The sequence below is a fragment of the Crocodylus porosus genome, unplaced genomic scaffold (assembly GCF_001723895.1).
Source record: "Crocodylus porosus isolate Cpor-Errol unplaced genomic scaffold, CroPor_comp1, whole genome shotgun sequence".
NCBI classification, from domain to species: Eukaryota; Metazoa; Chordata; order Crocodylia; family Crocodylidae; genus Crocodylus; species Crocodylus porosus.
Window position 1 is genome coordinate 6,667,191 of NW_017728915.1, and position 17,055 is coordinate 6,684,245.

General features: G+C 48.7%; 1 protein-coding gene across 1 annotated transcript in view; it reads right to left on the reverse strand.

Moving 5' to 3' along the window:
- The window catches only part of WDR59 (WD repeat domain 59), an 80,263-nt gene that overhangs the window by 30,794 nt on the left and 32,414 nt on the right, over window positions 1–17,055 (reverse strand). Inside the window, exons 13-16 of the mRNA XM_019535616.1 lie at window positions 16,924–17,048; window positions 12,065–12,229; window positions 1,590–1,685; window positions 1,318–1,474 (exon numbers count right to left, since the gene is read on the reverse strand). Coding sequence (XP_019391161.1) covers window positions 1,318–1,474; window positions 1,590–1,685; window positions 12,065–12,229; window positions 16,924–17,048 — 543 coding nt within the window. The remainder of the gene's footprint in view (window positions 1–1,317; window positions 1,475–1,589; window positions 1,686–12,064; window positions 12,230–16,923; window positions 17,049–17,055) is intronic.

A 17,055-nucleotide genomic window follows, 5' to 3' on the forward strand; every position in this document is an offset into this window, starting at 1 on the left:
ACAGGGGGGAAAGGTGGGGGAGACCCTGGGCAGGGAAGGAGCACAGGGAAAAGCTGAGCATGGGGGAAAAGCGGCCCCTCACCCACCCTCCGGCCCGTGCTCCCTGCTGCAGCTGCTTGCAGATATATAGCTCACTGTAATGTTGAAGCATGTCAACCAGCTACTAAGCTGACAGTTTGCTCTGGGTTATTCTTTGATACTTCTTTATCCTGTACTCTTCCCCAAGCCTTTCCTCTTTAACCAATAAAGCTCTCCACTATAACAAGTATGATGGACTTACTGGGAGAAGGATTGGGCACGCCTTTTCTAGTCCCTATGCTCAGCTGGCTAAGGGAGGCTACTTTCTATGATTCTAGCTTAAGGAAGCCCCTCAAGTTCTTGCAGTGGGTCAAGCACCCTCAAGATCTACCAGGTTTGTGTACCCCAGGGGGAACAGGGCCCGGAAAAAGTCCAGATCTCTGGGTGGCAGCAGTGGTTACCCTAAGCTTTTGTATGTGCTCTAGGAGCGGGGTCAGCCAGACATGAGGCACCCCAGAGGAGGCACTTGAAGCTTGGTAGGTGGTCGGGCACAGTGGAGGTGGGTGGCTCAGCACAGGATGTCCCTGCTGGTTTGCATTACAGGTAGGCAAGGTTTCAGTGAGGTGCTGAGGAAAGTAGGCTTTCACCCCTTTCTTCTCACAGGAGCTTTGTGAAGAGAGGGGCAGGAATGCCAGATCAGATGCAGCATAATGCAGAAAGCAAGGTTGCTCTTTGCCCCCTGCTAACAAAATCAGGGGGAGGTGGGACCAGCTGGGCCCTGCTGTTGCAGAAGCCCACCAAGCTTTCCCTGGGTCCTACTGCCCCTGGTTCCTGTCATTTTTGACAGGAACCAAGGACAGGTCAATATTAAATTTTCTAAATTTTTTTTAGGGGCCCCATGGGCTGGATGGAATGGCAATCCCAAATCTCTGCTACAGAGGAGTTGTGCTAATACAACATGTTGCAAGCCAGAGGCGCCAACACACAACCTCACCTCTCCCAAGAGCTAGCATCTCTACCATCTGCAGGAAGCTTTAGATATTTTCAGTTAATCATGGTCTCCCAGTTTCAGATACCAAAATGATAATCAGCATTTGAACTGAAATGTACCTGCAAACTAGAGCCACTGTGTACATGCCACCACTGGCACTGTACCAGCATCCCCTTACAATATGGGACAGTGACCAAAGCTTAACCTCACCTCGCAGTAAATGCTCACAATCCAAGGGAATCTCCAGATTTACAAGGCTGAGCTTTTCCCCTTGGCAACTGTTCTAATGCATCAACAATGGGACTAACCTGCACCACAGAACCTGGCTCCAGAGGTCCGTGGAAAGGGGATGTTGGAATCCTGGTATGACCCATAGGCATTGGAGACCCGGGCGAATGTAGGCAAGGGTGGTGTTACAGAGTTTGCCAGAGCATACCGATTGCTGGTGGTGCTGTCCTCTTGGTTCTGAAACAGAAATTGCCCAAGATCACATTCCAAGTATGTGTGAATGAGTGTATGTATGGAGAACGAGAGACAATACAACCCAAAAAACCCAGAAAGAATATGAAGTTCTTCATACCACAACAGACTCTAGCCAGGAAACCAGCTGACGCAAACAAGGCTCCAGGCAGCTTTGGTTCCGTTTCACTTTCTGCAAAGAAGTGTCCTGTAAGACCTGCAACAGGCATAACACACAGCTTGAGTCATCTTAGTCATCATGACCATGCTTCTGCATTAGCCCTTCATCTGCAGAAAGCAGTGAAACTGCAAGAACATGGGGAATACTGAAGGGTCAGCAACCCTCAGCTGAGACAAAATGACCCCTTGAACTGTTCTCCACTTTGAGGAAGAAAGATCTTGTTAGAAAGTCATAACAGATATTTGCCAGACCCTCCGGGTTCTATTTCTGGTTCTCCCACCAATTTGCAGTGTGATCCTATGGAAAAAGTCACAGCTATTATGTTCTTATTCACCCGTTCTTGTCCAAACTCGGTGAATATATACCCACCTCCTAGTAGAGGATGATTTTATCCTCATACTATGCAGTTGTCACCCAAACTGGAAGATTCTAAAGATGCAAATCTCGAGAGTGCCACAATACCCTTTTTAGGATGTCATACAATATTAGTATCCTTAGCTGCGCAAACATCTACACCGGGGTAGGCAGTTATTGCAGCTGAAAGGCCACTTAGAGTTTTGGTGAGGTGTTTAGGGCTGCATGGGTAGCCCTGCCCCTTGACAAATTGCCCTGTCCCCTGGTTGCCATACTGGAAGTCCTGCCCTCTACCCCCTGACTTTTGCCACTGCACATCCCTCCTCTTACCCCTCAGAAGTACTGCTTTTGAGAGGGTAGGGTTGCCACCTTGGAACCAGAAAAAAAACAACAAATCATACTCTAAAAGTCGAACACCTACTATAACTTATTTTAATTTTATTACAAAAAATATTTGTTGTGATTTGTGTTTATGTACTGTATATAGAGAGGATTGCATAATAACTCAAACAAAGTCTTACTCATCTATATTGTGTGTGTGCGGGGTGAGGTGTAGGGGATGCATGTGAGCGTGTATGGTGGGGCGTGAGGTGTTGCATGCGTGTGTATGGGGGATTTGTGAGGGTGTGGCAGCAGGGTGAGGTAAGGGGGGCATTTGGGGAGCCCCCACATGCTTCCCCATATGGCACGCAGGCCCCATGCACATGCTGGTGCTCTGCTCTGGCCAGCGCTGTGCATGTGAGCAGTGAGGGGCACGGCTTGCCTCTATTGCAGGGGCTCCACAGTGTGTGTGTGCAGCTCCTGCACTTGTGTGGCAGAGGGAAGCCCCGTGCTGGAGCCAGCTACCTTCTCCGTCCCCTGCCACACAGGTCCAGGGACTCAGTGAGAAAGTAGGGGGCACAGCTCCCTCCACTTCTGCCGGAGTCCTGGGACCTGTGCAGCAGAGGGCAAGGAAGGCAGCTGGATCCAGTGTGGGGCTGGATTAGATGTGGGCTAGGCAGGCTGCACTCCTCACCTCCACAAGCAGTACTGGCCAGAGCTGTGTGCTACTGGGTGCCAGCGCCTGGGCAGGGCATGAGCACCCTATGCACCCCTGCCTGCTGCTACTGGCAGTGGGGGCTCTGCACCATGTGGGGTTCCTAAACCCTCCCACCCACACCCCACCCAGCTGAGCTCCATGCTCTCACTGCTCCCTTGGGTATGGGCTCCATACTGCCACCAGCCCCAACTCCATGCTCCCTATCCCACCCAGTTGCAGTTCCCCCCACCCCTGCCACTTCCCTACCTGGTGCCCAGAGCAAGGGGGATACCAGGGAAGCCAAACAAGTCCCCTGGGGGTGGCTGCAACAGCAGCAGCAGCTTCACCCAGAAGCTACTGCTGGCTGGGCAGAACCCTTCCACCCATGAGGGTGGGAGCAAGGCACAACAAGGTACGTTTGGGGTGGTGTACAATTTGTTGGTGGGTGCCTGCAGGGAAGATGAAAAAGTGCCTGGTGGGCTGGAGTCGGCTCACAGGCTGTATTTTGCCTGCCCCGACCTAAACAATTCACAAGATAAACAAAATGCTCAGTGATTTCAAACAGGAATCCACTGTTTCTGACCAGCTGTGGTCCAAGTTCTTTGCAACAGAAGAATTGCTCTATTTTTCTGTCGTGAAAACCCCCCCCAAAGCGATAGCTAAGAGTTGGCATTTTCAGAGGTGTGCCTTGAATCTAACTTGGGATACCTTACCATTTAACAAAATAAAGAATAACTATACCAGAGAAATGCACAGTACTGAGACAGAAGGATGAAGCCACTAATCTCTTGAGGGCAGGGATGGTACATGCTCTGCGCTTGTACAACACCTAGCACTACCTAGCACACATCCTATCTATTCACTAGACTCGTAGGAAAAAAACAAAACAAACAAAAACTCACTCAGGGTTGGAAGGGACTTCAGGAGTTCATCTAGTCCAACCCCCTGCTCAAAGCAGAACCATCCCTAACTAGATCGTTCCAACCAGGGCTTTAAGCCAGATCTTAAAAGCCTCCACAGATAGAGATTCCACCACCCCTCAAGGTAACCTGTTCCAGTGCTTCACCATCCTCCTAGTGAGGACAGTTTTCCTAATAGACAACTTAAACCTCCCTTGCTGCAACTTTAGACCATTGCTTCTTCTTCTGTCATCTGTCACCACTGAGAACAGTCTAACTCCATCCTCTTTGGAACCCCCTTTCACAGCTAAAGGCTGTTATCAAATCCCCTCCCCAGTCTTCCCTTTGCAGACTAAATACGCCCAGTTCCCCCAGCCTCTCCACAGAATTCATGTGCCCCAACTCCCTAAATGATTTTTGCTGCTCTCTGCTGGACTCTCTCCAACTTATCCACATCATTTCTAGTGTGGAGCCCAAAACTGGACACACTACTCCAGATATGGCCTCACCAGTGAAGCACAATCACTTCCTTTGACCTACTGGCAACACACCTACCACTGTAGCCAGTATGACATTAGCCTTCTTGGCAACAAGAGTACACTGCTGACTTGTATCCAGCTTCTCATCTACTGTAGCCCCCAGGCCCTTTTCTGCTTAGCTGCTGCCCAGCTAGCCAGTGCCAGTCTGTAGCGGTGCATGGGATTCTTCCACACTAAGGGCAGGACTTTGCACTTGTCCTTGCTGAGCCTCATGAGATTTCTTTTGGCCCAATCCTCCAATTGGTCTAGGTCACTCTGAATCCTAGCTCTACCCTCAGGTGCATCTACTACACCCTCCGCATCTTGGTGTCATCTGCAAACTTGCTGAGGGTGCACTCCATCCCATATTCCAGATCGTTAATGAAGATATTAAACAAAACTGGCTCCACGACTGACCCCTGGGGCACTCCACTTGATACTGGCTGCCAGCTAGACGTCGAGCCATTGATCACTACCTGTTGAGCCTAATAATCCAGCCACCTTTCTATCCACCCTACAGTGCATTCATCCAACCCATACTTCCTCAGTTTGCTTGAAAGAGTCTTGCGGGAGACATTATCAAAAGCCTTGCTGAAGTCAATGTATAAATCACATCCACTGCTTTCCCCATGTCCACGGAGCCAGTTCTCATCATAGAAGGCAATCAGGTTGCTCATGCATGACTTGCCTTTAGTGAATCCATGCCAACTGTTCCTGATCACCTTTTCCTCCAAGCGCTTAGAAATGGATTCCTTGAGGACTTGCGCCATAATTTTTCTGGGGAATGAGGTGAGGCTAAATGGTCTGTAATTCCCTGGAACCTCCTTCTTCCCTTTCTTAAAGATAGGCACTATATTTGCCCTTTTCCAATCATGTGGGACCTCCCCTGATCACCATGAGTTTTCAAAGATAATGGCCAGGGGCTCTGCAATCACATTAACCAACTCCCTCAGCACCCTTGGATGCACTGCATCAGGCCCCATGGATTTGTATACATCCAGCTTTTCTAAGTAGTCCCCATCCTGTTTTTTTTTTTTAAAACCACTGAGGGCTGCTCACCTTCTCCCAGACTGTGCTGCCCAATGCAGTAGTCCGAGAGTTGACCTTGCCTGTGAAGGCTAAGGTAAAAAAAAAAAAGGCATTAAGTATTTAACCCTTTTCCTCAACACCAGGGATCCTGGTTTTCTCCTATTTAAATAAAATGCACAATTTTCAGATTAAAAAAGTAACCCCAAATCCACATTTCCATGATTTAAATGAAACACCACTAATATATAAATAGGGGATTTTTTAAAAACAGAGAAAACCAGAATCCCTGCCCATAACCTGTCACAAGGTTGCCTCCCCCATTTAGTAAGGGACCCACACTTTCCCTGACCTTCCTCTTGTTGCTAACATACTTGTAGAAACCCTTCATGTCCCTTGCTGGCTGCAACTCCAGTTGCACTTTAGCCTTCCTGACTTCATCCCTACAAGCCTGAGCAATATTTTTATACTCCTCCCAAGTTTTGACCAAGCAGCCACTTCTTGTAAGCTTCCTTTTTGTGTTTAAGCTCACTGAAGAGTTCTCTGTTAAGCCAAGCTGGTTGCTTGCCACATATGCTAGTCTTCTTGAACATCAGGACAGGTTGTTCCTGCAATCAGTACGGTTTCTTTAAAACAAAACCAGCTCTCCTGGACTCCTTTCCTCCCCTCAGACTGGCCTCCCAGGGGATCCTGTCCATCAGTCCCCCAAGGGAGTCAAAGTTGCTTTTCTGGTGTCCAGGGTCCACACTCTGCTGCTCTCCTTTCTTCCTTTCACCTGGATCCTGAACTCAATCATCTCATGGTCACTGCTGCCCAACTTGCCATCCACTTCTACATCCTGCAACAATTCTTCCCTATTTGTGAGCAGCAGACCAAGAAGACCACAGCTCCTAGTTCAGGCTTGTCCAACATATGGCCTGCAGGCCACCATGCAGCCCGCTGAGGCATTTTCTGTGGCCCATGGTGCTGCAATGGGAAACAAAAGTAAACACCATTTACTTTTGTTCCCACCCTTTGTCCTTTGCCCAGCTCCTCAGCAGCTTCCTAATGGCTGCGGAAGGGACAAGGTTCCTACACGTACCACGTCAGCTTGATGCTGCCGACACAGCGTGTGTGGGAAGAGGAGTAGCCATGTGCCGTTGGGACAGGATGAGCCTGGCTGGAGTGGCAGGGGCTCAGCTGCACTTTCCCCCTGCCTGCACCGGTCAGTCCTGAATGGCACATGGCTCCGCTGCAGCTTCTGCTGGCTGGTGCCAACCCAGGGGGGTCTGTCCCATCCAGAGCAGCACACAGCTGAAGGCAGCTTCCCACATGCTGCTGGGGACTGGAGGCGGCCAGCCAGGTCAGCACCAGCCAGCAGAAACGGTGGCAGAGCCGTGTGCCGCTCGGGACTGACCGGTGCAGGCAGGTGAGCCCCTGCCGCTCTGGCCGGGCTCGTCCTGTCCCGAGCAGCACACGGCTCCACTGCTTCTGCTGGCCAGTGCCGACCCGGCCGTGCGGGTGGGCAAGGGGCTGCGGTGCAGCGGCCGCCTCGCTCCAGCCCCACTCAGGCAGCGCTGCTCAGGGGATGGGGATGCGGAGCTATTTAATTTCTCCCCTTCAGTCTCTGGGGCAGTAGCTGGCTAGATGCAGAATGGGTCCCTCCTGTCCCTGCCCACCAGCAGCTACCACGAACCTTGCAGTAACAGGCAGGTGCAGTAGGGCTACACAGGCAGGGTCTCTCTGGCTCAGGACAGGGTCCTTGAATATGGCTCGCCAGCCCACTGTGTGATAAAAAGTTCATGATCCGACCCCACATTCAAAAAGGTTGGACACCCCTGCCCTAGTTGGTCTCTCCAACACTTGCACCAGGAAGTTGTCTCTAACACTCTCCAAAAGCTTCCTTGATTGCATGTGCACTGCTGTATTGCACTCCCAGTGGATGTCAGGTTGATTGAAATCCCCCATAAGAACCAGGGCCCATGATCAGGAAACTTCCATTAGTTGCCTGAAGAAAACTTCATCTACTTCATCCTCCTGGTCTGGTGGACTATAACAGACACCTGTCACAACATCACCCTTGTTACTCTCCCCTCTAACATTATGCTGTTGAAAGTATCTGGGTTATCTCCAGCTTCATACTGGAGCTCTGAGCAATCGTACAGCCCTTTTACATAAAGTGCAACTCCTCCTTCTCTTCTCCCTTGTCTGTCCTTTCTGAACAGTTTGCACCCATCCATAACAGTGCTCCAGTCATGTGAGCTCCCACCAAGTCTCTGTTATTCCAATCATGTCATAGCTCCATGATTGTGCAAGGACATCTAATTCTCCCTGCTTGTTTCCCAGGCTCTGTGTGTTTGTGTACAGATACCTGAGATGACTAACCAATTACCCTACTTTCTCAGGAAAAACAAGAAATTGCACTACTGCAATTCAAAAAAAAGCTGGGGCACTAATCTAGGCCTTGGGAGACATAGGCTCAGTTCAGTTCTATACTGAGGACTTCCTGCATGACCATGGCCACTAAATCACTTTAACGGCACAGAGGACTGCCTTCCCTTACAGGAGGTTGTGATAACTTCATTAAAAGCTGTGAAGTGCTCAGACCTTAGGAGCTACAGGGACAAGAAAAGTACCAAAAGATAGACAAACTACAAGCCCAGGAATTTTTCACTTTACTGCACTCAAACTCGCCCTTTTAAATCAAAGTATCACAGAAAAGTAGGCATGAAAGAGACTTTAGGAGTCCATCTAATCCAGTACCCTAGCCTCTTACAGGTAAAACAGGGGAACAACAGTTAGTATTTTGTTGCCACAAGGGTTGTTAAAATATACTGGAGAGCTCCGAGAGAAAGCCATGCTCCTCCAGTACAGAGGAAGACAACCCCAAGTCCACACCAGTCTGACCACAGAGTAAAATTCCTTCCTGATCCCAAAGGTGGCAAGTCAGTCTAACCTTGAGCACAGGGGCAAGACCCTCTAACCAAGAACCTCTGGGTTTCAGTCCCAGCAGGAGCACTGGCATGCCCCAATCAAAATCTCCAGCCTTGGCTGCAGCCAACATGCAGTGCTTCTGAGGAAGGTTAAAAAGATCCTGGTGCATATATAGCAGCAGGAAGGGAAAAAATTCCCTCCTGGCCCCATGTGGCAACTGGCAAAGACCAGAAACATGGGAAATTCCCCAGAGTAGAACATAAGCATAGTTATGCCTAGATCATGCCTGACCAGTGCAAGCCCCACCACTTCTTGAATGCTTCCAATGATGGGAGATTCCACAGCTTCCCCAAGCAGCCTGTTCCACTGCCTCACTGGTCTAACAGTGAAGAAGTTTTTCCTCACATCCAATCTAAACCTACTTGATTGCAACTGCAAATTATTGATCCACATTTTATTCTCTGCAGCAACAGAGAAAAGGTGGTCTCCCCCTACGCAAGATTTTTAGTCCCAGTAGGAACACTGGCATACACCAGCCAAAATTCCCAGTCTTGGCTGCAGCCAGCACCCAGTGTATCTGAGGAAGAAACACCCTAGCCCTCCCATGACACCTGTAGCAACAGAAGGAGGAAAAAAAAAATCTTTCCAGCCCCCTGAGGCAAGCAGCAAAGCCCACCGCATGGGCAACACTAAACCACCTCCATTCTGTTCTGCAGCCTGGGGACAGCAAGCACAATTCCACACATCCCACTTTCTTACCAGACAGCCCAAACTCTTCTGTATCCACTCCATAATCTTATTCCAGGTCCTTTAATCTTCTTTCATTATAAAGCCAGTTGTGGATTTGTTTTGTTCACCTGCTGCTGAATACAGTAATTGTCAGTATCCATCTCTAAGCTACAGAGCTCTTCTCATTATCTCCCAGCGATGTGTGGGAGATGAGCAAGGCTCTTGGGCTTTCAACTGTTGCTTTTTACAGAGCACTCAAGGCACAGCTACTCCTAATCATTCCTGATCAATGCTATCCAACCTCTTCTTGAAAACCTCCAACTATGGAGAGGCCACAACTTCCCTATACAGTCTATTTCACTGCCTCACTCTTAACAGTGAAGCTTTTCCTTATATCCAATCTACTTTGCTACAACTTTATGCCATAGGTTCACTTCCTGTTCTCCACAGTAACAGCATTCTCCCCTCTTCTTTGTGGCACGCCTTGGGATATTACAAGCCTACCATCATAAATCACCCTTTCTGTAAGCTGGACATGCCTATTTCTTTCAACCTTCCCTCATATGGCCTACCTTCCAACCCCTTTATTATTTGCCACCTGCCTGCAAACCTTAACTTCTCCATGTCCTTTTTTAAAAAGCAGAGACCAATACTGCATACAGTATTCTAAAACAGCATTTCTCAACCCGTGAGTTGTGACCCAAAAGTGGGCCATAAGAATATATGAAAGGGTCACAAAACACACTTAAAAATGGACCATATTTTGCATTTTGAAAAAAATAGATGCTGCTTGTGCTTCACTATATGTTAATACTGTGCATACTAATAAACAGGGATCTGGATTCTCCATTTGCCATGGAAAAACATGGATTTTTTATTTTGAAAGGAGAAAACCTTGGGAAACAGCAGGTCCCCCTTGCATGCTGGCAGTTTGAGCCTGCAAGGGGCTGGGGGAGTGGGAGAAAGAATCAAGCAGGGGGTACCATGTGTATGTGTGCACACACATGCAAGTGGCAGCCAGGCAGTGTGGAGAGCAGCTCCCACAGCTCCCTGCAGGTAAGTCTATGGGGCAAGGTGGGGCATAGGCAACACAAAAGGGTGATGGGGACCAGTAGGGGGTGCTCCTGTGTTAAGCCACCCGCCTCACTACACTTGACAGCCTTCCAGGCTCTGAGTGCCTCCCTGGGGGCACCTCACATCCAGCTGACCCCCTTCTTGGAGCACACCCGCAAGCGTGGGGGTAAGGTAGCCACCACCCAAGGTCTGGATTGATTGTGCCCCTGTGCCCTCTGGGAAACACAGGCCCAGTAGTCCTTGAGGGTACTTGATCAACTGCAAGAACTTGGGGTGCTTCCCTCAATCTGAAGCACAAATAAGGGTCTCCCTTACCCAGCTGAACCAAGGGGACCCCAAGGTATAATCTAGCCCCTCTCCCAATAAGTCTCCCACGCTAGGGACAAAGGAGAACTTTATTGGTTACAAGGAGTAGGTCTGGAATAGTGTACGGGGTAGTGCAATATCAGAGAAATCCCTTAGAGCAAACAGTGGATTGGTAGCCTTTGATTACACATCTGTGTTACTGCAAGCTATATCTAGTTAGATCTCAGGTAGCTTACTCACAAGTATCATCCAGAGGCAGGTGGAGATTTCCTTTGGAGGCAAGTAGTTCATTGGCCATGAGTTTCAAGAGAGAGTGAGTTTCAGATGGTCCAGCTTCTCTGAGAGTTCTCATCACGGCTGCTGCCCCACCTCCTGGGCAGTCCTTCACTTATATAGACCATATGACCTCATTTACCTGATCCAATGAAGGCCAGCAACTGTTGGCTGCCGGCCAACCAATATGAAATGCATCACTGGTTGCCAGGTAGACTGGCATGGTCTCTAACCCCCTCCCAGTCATGATGACATTGCTTAGAACAATAGGGAGTTTAAGACCCTACCCAGGTGTGAGGCCAGTGATGTAGGCAAAGGGAGCAGGTTTCCCCTCTCCCTCAGGATTGTATCCAGCTCAGGTTACAACTCAGGGTTACCTGAAATCGATGGGGCCCAGGGTATCTGTCCTCTTCAGTGACCATGGTAACCAAACTGTCAGATTGGTCACCTACTTGATAGCAGAGTTTGGGGAGAAAAAGAGATGGCATTCTGCCACAGAAGGTACAGGTGATGTGTTGGTGAGCATGGGGAGGCATGTGCCCCCTCCAGATTGGTGTGCCTGCAGCCAGCATGGGACTGAAGCCTGGCAATATCAGCACAGGCAGGAGCTGCCTCCATGGCCCAGCAGGCAGGATCCAGTGCAGGAGGGCAGAGCAGTGTAGCAAGATTCACTGCTGCTGCTGCCAGGACCCTTACTACATCCATGCTGCCAACAGTGCAAGGAGTAATGGACTGTGGGAGGCCCAAAGGAGTGGGGTTGGCATTGTTGCCCTAATCTCCTCCTGCCTCAGGTCACGGCTCTGCCTGGAGAGGAGGTGGGGCGACAGGCAGAATGGGTGGCCTGAGGGGAATGATGGCTGGGCCATGGTGGCTGGTAGAGCAGCGGCTCAGTATGTATAGCTGGTAGGGTCAGAAGGGCCCTGAGCAGGTCGTCAAGTCCGACCCTCTGCCCTGGGCAGGAAAGAATGCTGGGGTCAAATGACCCCAGCTACGTGATTATCTAGGCTCTATCTAGATAATCAGATTATCTATCTATCTATTTACTGGGTCAGGACCAGCCACTGATCTTTATAAATAGGTCCTGGTACAAAAAAGGTTGAAAACCACTGCTCTAGATGAGGCCTAACCAGTGCCAATGAAACTCATGCCAAGTTCTGGAGTACGTCAACTCTTGAGTGACAGTGTCTAAGTGCAGGCAGCGGTCATTGACCCAGTCATGGACCTGAGAAGTCAAACATGTCACTGCAGCAGTCTGGACACAAGGAAGTACTTGTACAGAGACCACATATACATGCATACACATACCTTAAGCAGCTTTGTTTTCATTGGAGGAGTGATATTGGTATGCTGGACAAACTGGAAGGAAGGTGCAGCATTATTGGGATACTGCACAGGGAACATCACCAGCATCGTGACTATGTGACTGCCACAGTGTACAGACACTGTGCAGCTACGATTCCCTGCATCCATCTGTGATAAAAAAACAACTGATTTTCAGTTAGGCTGTAAAGGACCTTTAAACATACAATGGCTGAAATTAATTCCGAGGAGCATGGTCTCTCTGCATGCATAAGATTCAAACCCCGCTCTATATACAGGAGCTGCAAACACAGACAAACAGCAGAAGCCTCAGACAAACAGAATCGATTCAGCATTCACCATCTGACCACCTAGTTCAGAGACTGGCAACCTATGGCTCAGAGGATGAATTCACACTGCAGACCCATTTTATCCAACCCATGGAGCTGGGGGCCTTTTTGTGGCATTTTGGCCTTCTGCAGGGGGCTTTGTGCTGCTGCTACTGCCTCTCCTCACCACTGGGCTGAGGTGGCAATGGGATAGCAGGGACTGCAGCTGCAGTAGTGTGAGCCAAGTTCAAAGTGACCTCTATTGAGAGCTAAGCCTTATTAAACATTTCCACGCTTCAAGACGCTACTGACCCTTGACCTTGACTTTGACTTTAGAAAAGCAGACTGACTTGCTTAGGAAACTCATGGGCAGGATCCCTTGGGAAGCCAGTCTGAGGGGGAGAGGAGTCCAGGAGAGCTGGCTGCAATTTAAAGAAATCTTACTGAGAGTGCAGGAACAAACCATCCTGACGTGCAGAAAGACTAGCAAGTAGACTAGCAAGTATGGCAGGAGACCAGCTTAGCTTAGCAAGGAACTCATCAATAAATTAATCACAAAAAGAAGCTTATAAGAAGTGGAAAGTTGGACAAGCAACTAGGAAGGAGTATAAGCGCATTGCTCAGGCATGCAGGGATGAAGTCAGGAAGGCCAAAGTGCAATTGGAGTTGCAGTTAACAAGGGATGCGAAGGGTAACAAGAAGGGTTTCTACAAGTATGTCGGTAGCAAGAGTGGGAAAGTGTGGGTCCGTTACTGAATGGGGGAGGCAACCTTGTAACAGAGGATGCAGAAAAGGCTGAAGTACTCAATGCCTATTTCACGTCAGTCTTCACAGGCAAGGTGAGCTCCCAGACTACTGCACTGGGCAGCACAGTTTGGGGAGAAGGTGAGCAGCCAACAGTGGCAAAAGAACAGGTTAAGGACTATTTAGAGAAGCTGGACATATACAAGTCCATTGGGCCGGATGGTACGCACCCAAGAGTGCTGAGGTAGTTGGCTGATACTACTGCAGAGCCATTGGCCATCAATCTTTGAAAATTCATGGCAATCAGAAGTCCCAGATGATTGGAAAAAGGGCAAACATGGTGTCCATTTTAAGAGAGGGAAGAAGGAGGACCCAGGGAGCTACAGACCAGTCAACCTCACCTCAGTCCCCAGAAAAATCACAGAGAAGATGCAAGGAATGGATCCAAGGAATCCATTTCTGAGCACTTGGAGGAAAAAAGGGTGATTAGGAACAGTCAGCATGGATTCACCAGGGGCAAGTCAAGCCTGACCATTTCATAGACATTTGCACTGGAAGGGACCCCGGAGGATCATCGAGTCCAGCCGCCCACCCCAGGGGCAGGAAGTCAGCAGGGATCATAGGATCCCAGCAAGATAAGCATTCAAATGTGTCTTGAAGTCATTCAAAGTGGGTGCTTGAACCACCTCTGGCAGCAGTCTGTTCCAAACCTTGGGGGCTCGGACAATGAAGAAGTTCTTCCTTGTGTCCAGCCTGAAACAGTCGCAGTGGAATTTGTGACCGTTCGATCTTGAGGACTTCTGTATTACTGACTGACTTGCCAGCTTTACGGCAGATGGTGAAGGTGATCAGTTCACAATCACTATCACCCAGCTTCCCTTCGATTGCTAGGTTGCCAGTTAGGTCATCCCTGGTTGCCAGTACGAGGTTGAGCAGTGCTTTACGTCTTGTTGGCCTGTAGACTTCCTGCGTCAGATAGGGGTCATCCACACGTAAGAAAGCTTTGTGACCTCTCGGATTTGGCCAAGTGCTCCTCCCATGAGATATCTGGGTAGTTACAGTCTCCCATGACAACCACACACCGGGATTGTGCAGCCTCAGCCAATTGCCTGGTGAACTCCTGGTTGAGATCTTGACTCTGGGTAGGGGGTCTGTAGTAGATCCCCACCATAGTATCCCCTGTGCCTTGTTCCCCACCGATTTTAACCCAGAGGGTCTCTAGTCATCCACTCTGGGTGCCAATGTCAGCTTGCAGGGACACGTAGCTTTCCCTGACATAGAGAGCTATGCTCCCACCCCTTTTGTCCACTTGATCCCTCCTGTACAGGGTATAGCCAACTTGATTGTGTATGACAAGGTGACTGGCTATGTGGATGTGGGGAGACCAGTGGATGTAGTAGTGTACCTTGGTTTTAGCAAGGCTTTTGATAGAGTCTCTCACAACATTCTCACAGGCAAGCTAAGGAATGGGCTGCATGAATGGACTGTAAGGTGGACAGGAATCTGGTTGAAGCACTGGACTCAGAGAGTAGTAATCAATGGCTCAATCTCTAGTTGGCAGCCGGTATCACATGGAGTGCCCAGGGGTTGCTCCTGGGGCCAATTTTGTTTAATGTCTTCACCAATGACCTGGAAGATGGTACAGAGTGCACCCTCAGAAAGTCTGCAAATGACACCAAGCTGTGGGGAGTAGCAGATGTGGAGAGTAGGGCTAGGATTCAGAGTGACCTAGAAAAATTGGAGGATTGGGCCAAAAGAAAATCTCATGAGATTCAAGAAGGACAAGTACGAAGTCCTGCACATAGGATGGAACAGTCCCATGCTAGGGGCTGACTAGCTGGGCCACAGCTCTGCAGAAAAGGGCCTGGGGGTTACAGTGCACAAACTAAATACGAGCAAATAGTGTGCCCTAGTTGCCAAGGCCAATGGCATACTGGACTGCATTGGTAGGCATGTTACCAGTAGGTCAAAGGAAATTATTGCCTTTTATTCAGCACTGGTGAGGCTACATCTGGAGTATTGTGTCCAGTTTTGGGCCCCCACTACAGAAAGAATGTGGACAAACTGGAGACAGTCCAGCAGAGGGCAACAAAAATGGTGAGGAGGCTGGGGCACAGGACTTATGAGAACAGCCAGAGGGAACTGGACTTATTTAGTTTAGAGAAGAGACTAAGGTGGGTTTTAATAGCAGCATTCAACTACCTGAAGGGGGGTTCAAAAGAGGATGGAGCAAGACTGTTCTCAGCGGGAGCAGATGGCTTAATGGGGAGCAATGGTCTCAAGTTGCAGCAAGGGAAGTTTAGGTTAGATATCAGGAAGAATTTTCTCACTAGTAGGGTAGTAAAACACACAAACTGGTTACCCAGAGGAGGCGGAATCTCTATCCTTGGAGGTTTTTAAAACCCAGTTAGACAAAGCTTTGGCTGGGATGATCTAGTTGGGGATGGTCCTGCTTTGAGCAGGGGGCTGGACTAGATGACCTCCCAAGGTCCCTTCCAACCCTAATTTTCTATGATTCTATGTTTCTATGACCTAGTCCCCAAGCTAATGGACAAGGCAAACTAGTCTGGAACTCATGAAATCCAGGTTCTAGTCTTAATGCTACCACTGACTTGCTATGTGACCTGGAACATGCTACTTTGTGCTTCAAATTTCCCTTCTCGCCATTTGTCTGGTCTCTAAGCCTATAAGCCTTTGGGATAGATCTCATAAGGTGTGTATATCATGCGTAGCACCATGAGCCCTGATCTCAGTAGATTTCTTTAGATACTACCAGACTATAAGCAGCGATTCTCAACTAGGGTACCGTGGCAACCTGTGATGGGTTCTTTTAAGGGTGCTACAGTGCTGTATAATATTGGCATTATGTGTGCAAACACCCAATTCACAAGATAAATTGAGAGACTTCAAATAGGAATCCACAGTGTCAAAAAACCTTCTGGAACAGTCTTTATAAACTCTTTACAACAGAAAAAATGCTTAATTTTTCTTCCATAGTAAAAAATGAATGAAAACTAAGAGCTGGTATTATCTGAGGAGTGCCTTGAGTCTAATGAGGTTGAAGAATACAGGCAACCCCTGCTTAATGCTGTTTCATTTAGCGCTGTTTCACTATAACACACATTTAAAATTTATGCCTGATTTCACTTAGCGCTCAGCAAGTTTCGTTATAACACTCACAGTTGCCGTCTTGGGTCATTAAAAACAACTGCGGTCGCCATCTTAGGTCACCAAATACTTTTGATTTTGCTTAATGCTCATTTCATTTAACCCTCAGTTTTTCAGGAACCAATTAAGAGTGCTAAGTGAGGGCTGCCTGTACTGCTATAAGGAATGGTCATGGCCCACTGGGCTCATGGGCTGGCAGTTCTCTGCTGGCTTGGTATGGGAAAAGAATCTGGGGTTCCCATTTTCTGTGGCCACTTTCAGTACTGCCAGTCAGGAGATGGGCATAAGACATTCAGAATCAATCCCTCAGTCTGTTTAGTTCCTGAAGCTTGTCCCTGGCCTGGAATCCAAGCCTTCGATCCACTGCTGAGTGTCAACACCAAGAATCTTTTTACAGCACCTATCTTTTTTCCTGCCAAATTTTTCCATTCTACCAGAAAAACAGCTACAGGGCAGAGTGCATCCAGGATTTTAAATCCTTACTGTGTTGATTCTACCTAATCAGCCTTATTCCTCAGTACCCGTGGTCTGGGATTATACCCTGTCTTCCTACTATCTGGCTCAGGGAACCTCCTGCATCCATAGTCCAATATAGGAACCATTGAGAGCAAATGGCCTCAGTACCTCCACATTGACATTTCGGATTTGCACGTTAATCAGGGAAAACTCTTGTTGCAGTGTTTGTGGCAGACCCGGCTGGTCTGATTTCTTTCCTGCCAGAAGTTTGTTCTGGAAGTCTTCCTTTAAGGCTGGCAG